At 57.1% G+C, this 6,253-nt stretch overlaps 1 protein-coding gene across 1 annotated transcript; it reads left to right on the top strand.

Moving 5' to 3' along the window:
* Nucleotides 1-429: 429 nt before the first annotated feature.
* ACR (acrosin) lies at nucleotides 430-6,253 on the top strand. Its single transcript, XM_060113666.1, has 5 exons — nucleotides 430-497; nucleotides 1,531-1,737; nucleotides 1,941-2,224; nucleotides 5,107-5,252; nucleotides 5,780-6,253. The coding sequence occupies exons 1-5, from the start codon at nucleotides 430-432 to the stop codon at nucleotides 6,251-6,253; spliced, it is 1,179 nt and encodes a 392-aa protein (XP_059969649.1).

The raw sequence follows: 6,253 nt of genomic DNA, 5'->3' as shown, positions 1-6,253 counted from the left end.
GGAGCCTGCCTCGAACCGTTGACACATTGCACCATCTTGTCACAGAGTGGCTGAGCTGCCCCTCAGTCAGTGAGTTGGAATGGGACTGTGGCTACAGCTTGCATGACGGTCAGACCCTGAACCTGCACAAAGCTGGAACCTCAGATGGTGTGGGACCTTGGAAGATAACTGGGACTGAAGATCCTGGCCCTGGGACAGAGGGAGGGGGCTGCATGTGAACCCGCGTCACCCTGGGGTGGGGGAAACCTGTGCAGGAAGTTGGGAAGTCACTTCAGCGTGAACCGGTTGAGCTAAAGGGCTCCTCCTGCCTGGCCCAACTGCTTGGAGGGTTGGGGGGTGGGAGGTCACTCTGCTGATTGGCCAGAAGGCCATGGAGCTTTGTGAGGTCACTGGGCTTCCAGGCCAGGCTGGGGCAGGAGTTTGGTAGAGATGCTGCCAACTGCCGTTATGCTGGTCTTGGCAGTGTCTGTGGTCGCTAGAGATAACACCATGTGTGAGTAAGTGTCAGAGACACCTGGGGTGGGGAGGGTGTCTTCTGAGTAACAGACCCCACCCAGACTCCCTCTGTCCAGGGCTCTGGAGGAAGCCAAGCTGGGGCCTCAGCAGTCCCCCGGGTCTCACAGCGCCTGTTACCCATATCCCCAACCCAGACCAGCCCTGCTCCCAGCATCCTCAGCCCAGAGCCCCCAGGGCCCCAGACGTCCGTGGTTTCCGCCAGAGATTGACTCCTCGGGCCCTGCAGCACACAGGCCTGTGCTCCCTCCCCGCCCAGCGACTGACTTCACTGTCTCTTGAACGGGAGTCTTGATTCTTAGGAGCTCCTGTCCTCCCGCAGATACTGGAACCCACCCCCCCCGCCACGCAGCCACTGAGGGTGATCCCAAAGGCCCCAGGGTATCGTCAGGTGGTACCTCTGGGACCTCCACTCCACGTGTAGAATCCCAAGCCCCCAAGGTACCCCGCAATGCCAATGACTGCCAAACTCCCACCAGAGACACAGAGCCCTGACCTTCCCCCTCTGGGCCGCTCCCGCCTCAGTGTGCCCCCTCCCCTGGGGGTCACTTTATCTACCTGCAGCTGCTCTCCTCCTACCACTGTCCAACCCAGCCCTGCAGCCCCAGGACCCGCTGGCTCTTCCCGGAGTCTCCCACACAAGATTACCCCCCTCCGCTCCCACCTTTAGCCTCCCCCTCTGATCAGGGATCTCCCATACTTCTAGGGCCCTCACAGTCTGTCCTAGCTACCCATGGCCCCCTCTATCCCCACCTTGTGACCACACTCACAAGACCCAAGAAATGCCACCCCTGGAATATTTCCTGGAGCCCGTGGCTTCCTGTCCCATCACAGCCGCCACAGCACCGCTGCTCAGCCGTCCCCCTGGATCCCACACCCGCGAGCGGCCCCTGCTTTCCCAGGACCCCACGGCTCTTCCCCACCATGACCGGCCCCATGCCCCCTCCCCCAGTTGTGGAAGCACGAGGACAGGCTGGCCTATTCTTGATTCGAACTGTGCCCATGGTCTCTCCTCAGTGGCCCCTGCGGGTTACGGTTCAGGCAGAACCAGCAAGGGGGCATGCGTATCATCGGCGGGCAGGCCGCAGCGCACGGGGCCTGGCCCTGGATGGTCAGCCTCCAGATCTTCACGTACCACAACAACCGGCGGTATCATGCGTGCGGGGGCACCCTGCTGAACGCCCACTGGCTGCTCACTGCTGCTCACTGCTTCCAGAGCAAAAAGTATGTGCGGGGACACGCAGAGGGGGTCTTCAGAAAGGCTCTTCTCAGAACTGGGTGTTCTCCAAGGGCCTGTGTGCCGGGGAAACCTGAGGCCTTGGGCCCAGTGTGGTTGAGCCGCACCTGCTGGGGATGGGGTGCTCCAAGGGTCACGGTCACCAGCCAGTCCACAGCGAGGGTGACCTGGCTTACCTCTGTGCCCACAGCAAAGTTACCGACTGGAGGCTGATTTTCGGAGCAAACGAAGTCGTGTGGGGAAGCAATAAGCCAGTGAAGCCGCCTCTGCAGGAGAGATATGCTGAGAAAATCATCATTCACGAGAAATACTCCCCGGGCTCAGAGGCAAACGACATCGCTCTCATGAAGATCACCCCTCCTGTTCCCTGTGGGCACTTCATTGGACCAGGCTGCCTGCCCCAGTTTCGGGCAGGCCCACCCAGAATTCCCCAGACATGCTGGGTGGCTGGCTGGGGATTGTTAAAAGACAATGGTGAGTACCTGCAGGGAGAAGTGCTGCTCATCCCCTTGGTGGTCCTTGAGGTGAAGGGGAAATATGTGGACGCCTGCCCTAGCCCCACCCAGTCCCCAGCGCGGTGCTGTGAGTGGGTCCTGTCACTGTCCCCCTTCACAGCCAGAGCAACAGAGTAGAGTTCCCTGTCCAGGGCCCCTCACCGGCGGCTGGTGTGCCCCCCTGGGGAGAGGCAGATGGCACGCGCAAGGAGAACCTTGGTGTCTTTAGCATGGGGTCGAGGCTGTGCCTGGAGCCCCGGGGTGAGTTCTGGAAGTGGGGGACGCGCCCCAAAGCAGCACTTGGAGAAGGGTTTTAGACCGAGTTTCCCTCTCTGTGCCTCAGTTTCCCCATCTGTATATGGAAGGGCCAGGTCACGTGGTCTCCAAGCTCTGCGACTCCCGAGCCCGGCCCTTCTGTCCTAGTGCCACCTCTGCTCCCCATGCTTCCCGGCAGCCCCTCCTGCCCAGCCGTAACTGCGCGTGTCCTCTGGAGACTGGGAGAGGGGCCGGTGGTGGGTGTGGCTTTCTGCGGGTCAGCAACGGGCAGCAAGGTTCTGCTAGAGGGGCAGGACGGAGTAGGACAGGCCTCTGCTCGTGAGCTGCCCGTTCAGCTTTCCGTAGGTGGGTGCGTGAGTCTTCACCCAGTCACATTAGGGATGTGAAGATATGATTGAAATTAACTTAGCTTTCAATCTCTTTTGTTCATTGATAATGGAAAATCTGGGATTCCTAATTCAAGGCAGTTCAATTATTTGGGGTTTAAAACTCAGTATTTTTTTCTTTTTTTGGTAACAAAAATCAGTAATTTTGGATTCTTCCCTTAACTCGTCTTCTCCTCTCTCAAAGTTTGATCTTAGTTTCTGATAGGATTGCCACCTATGCTGTCCCTCAGGGAAGGGCATCTCCTCCCAGCCGCCTTTGCTTTCACTGGCCTTTGCTGACTCACAACCTTTCCTCCCTGGCCTGGGGTGTCAATCCCTGTCCGGCTGTTGGTGTCCGTGGCTCTGCCATGATCTCTAGAGCAAGTACACACTTTCTTCTTGTCTCACCCCCTGGCCTGCCCTGCTCTGCCCACCCGTCCGACGGGGGCTCTTTTGGGGGTTCTTGCAGTCCCTGGGAGGCTGATCTCAGGATTTCCATCCGGTGACTCGCCCCCCCACCCGCCGCCCGCCAACCCCACCTCTGCTGTCCTTTTGCTCAGGAGAACTGTGGGCTCCCACCTATACCCTGGACGTCACGCAAGACCTATTTTGTTCTAGAATCACCTTAAATTTAATGAGATTTCTATCTTTTTTTTTGCAAGCACATCCCCCACCTTTAAGGACAAGTCTTAAAGAAACCCCCAGCCTCTTGTGATATTCCTTCCGACCTTTCTTTTCCTTGACCTACCTGTTCCTTGAACTCAGATGCTTTGGGGCTGGAAGAGCGCTTTTGGGAATCGCCCTCTTTTTCCATTGAATTTTTAGCTCCTGCAGGCTTTTTTGGCATTTGATGTTTAAAGCCAAGGTGCTGGGACTGAGAAAACTCTTCTGTGTTTCAGGACACCTGGCTGTTAACAATGAATCTCATGGCTTTCAAGACTGTGGGCTCTGCCATAGATTTAAAAGGTCACCTTAATGGCCAACAAGCCAGGCTTGCCATTGTTATTTCCGTGTTACCCCTACCCAAAGGGCAGTGCATGTACAAAACCCTCATTGCTGCTTGGATGGGAAGGAAAGGTGGGGCTAAGGAGATTGGAAGCATAACCAAAGCCACGCAAACGTGCATTCAGCAGCCATCTACTGAACGCTTCCTGTGCCTGCCCCACCCACAGCGCTCCATGGGGCTCCTGCCTTCCGTCTCGGGCTTCAGAGCCATGCTCCGGGTCTGCCCCTCCGACAGGTCTGATCCGGCAACTCCCCATCTGTACTGCAGATGACATTCAAGCCCACTGGGCTGTGGCTGGGCTGTGGGTGCTGCTGTGGCAGGGCCAGTGGAACCCTCCTGTCTGTGGGACCACGTGATGCAGAGGGGACGGTCGCGTTGGCTCTTGGGCTCCAAGCCAGATGCAATGGAGCTGGCTGCTCCATGACCCCTGGTCATGGCTGAGCATCTGAGGCAATAAAGGAAGTTCTGACGTGGCCTCAGGGGTCGTTTCAACCACCCGTGCCCCTGACAGGTCTGCCTGTGTGTGGAGGCCCTGCCGTAGCTCTGCTCTGTCCACATCTCTAAACAGATACGAGGCGCGTGGGGAGGGACTCATGAGACCAGGTCCAGCGGGTCCTGTGCACAACGGGGGGAGGACGAAAAGCAGGGGGTGACCTAGAGCCAGAGCGAAAGGTGTGGCCTGGACTTGAGTACAGAGAGGAAAACCTGGGTGTGAATCCAAGCCACACCAGGTCCCTGCTGTGACCTTGGCAATTGGTGCTCCAACCTCCTGATGGGAGAAAAGGGGAATAACCGTTCCTAACTCATGAGGCGGGCATGAGGAGTGAATGGACGAAGCCTGTGTGATTCACAGTGAGCGCTCAGCGCACCCCAGTATAATTGTTAACATGCCCTCTGTAAGCCATCGCCTACCATTCATGTCCACGACTCTCCAGCTGTATCCATCCATCCTCCACCTGCCGTCTGCCCACTGGGCACCTCCTTCCTCTCTTCCTCTCTCCCCCACCTCCATCTCCCGTCTCTCCTCTGCTCTTCCAGCCATGTGTTTTCTTCCCTTCTGGAGTGGGTAAGGAGAGGCCGGGGGCATTGACTTGCATGGATCTTAGGTTTAAACAGAGCATTTCAGAACGATGGGGTTTTAGTGGAGGGAGGAAGGCAGGGCTTTCCCAGAACATGTCTTCTGTGATCACTGACCACTGAGTCGCCTGGCTGTAGTCCCCAGGACATCACCTATACTGCAGGAGGCACGTGTGGACATCATCGACCTCGACTTATGCAACTCGACCAGGTGGTATAATGGGCGCATTTGTTCAACCAATGTGTGCGCAGGGTATCCTGAAGGCAAGATTGACACCTGCCAGGTAACTTTCCTTTGGGTACCCAGGCCCTTGCGGACACCTCTTTTTTGGATCCCTGAGCAAATTTCCCTGGTCCCGTCTTCCAGCATCTGCAGTCACAATGAGCTTGGGAGGTGACACCCACCAGCTGCCCCTACAAAGAATCAATCACCATTTGTAGAACTTTATCCCACCCTAACGCAGAGATCATATCGTCCAAACACAGCTCCAAAGAGGATGCTTACCTCTCTTCACCAGAATGCAGAACAGTCAAATCCACTTGAACACACATGCTCACATACGCACGTAAAACCACATGCACAGGCACATGGGTTTGTCACCTTGCCCCCTCACTGCGAGGAAACCCAGGACAATCCACACCCTTCTCACATCCCAGAGAAGCTGTTGGTGCACCTCAACTTTACCACAATCTCCTGTGTTTATGGCAGCAGGGAAACATACGACTGCAAAATTGCCTCCCAGAGTCTATGACCCTTCTGGGCAGGGAAAGTGGCTCCGGCAGAGAGTGACTTCTGTGTCCTTCTGGGCAGGGGGACAGCGGTGGGCCTCTCATGTGCAGAGACAGCGTGGAAAACAGCTACGTGGTCGTGGGAATCACAAGCTGGGGGGTAGGCTGTGCCCGAGCTAAGCGCCCCGGAGTCTACACGTCTACCTGGTCCTACCTGAACTGGATTGCTTCCAAGATTGGTTCTAACGCTTTGCACATGATTCAGTTGCCCACCCCTCCCCCTCCTTCTACTCCAGCACCCCCCGCTAAATCCGCCTCCACTCAGCCTTCTATTTGGCCACCTTGGTACTTCCAACACCCTCCTCGACCACCTCCCTCCCAGAGCCCCACTGCAGTGGCCCGACCCCAACCCGCAGCTCCACCGCCCCCCACTGCCCCACCGCCCCCACCTCCTCCTCCCCCACCGCCACCTTCCACTAAACCTCCCCAAGCACTTTCTTTTGCCATGCGACTACAGCAGCTCATAGAGGCCTTGAAGGGGAAGACCTTTTTTTGA

Source organism: Mesoplodon densirostris, chromosome 11, assembly GCF_025265405.1.
Source record: "Mesoplodon densirostris isolate mMesDen1 chromosome 11, mMesDen1 primary haplotype, whole genome shotgun sequence".
In the NCBI taxonomy this organism is placed as follows: domain Eukaryota; kingdom Metazoa; phylum Chordata; class Mammalia; order Artiodactyla; family Ziphiidae; genus Mesoplodon; species Mesoplodon densirostris.
This window is presented reverse-complemented; position numbering and strand designations above follow the sequence as displayed.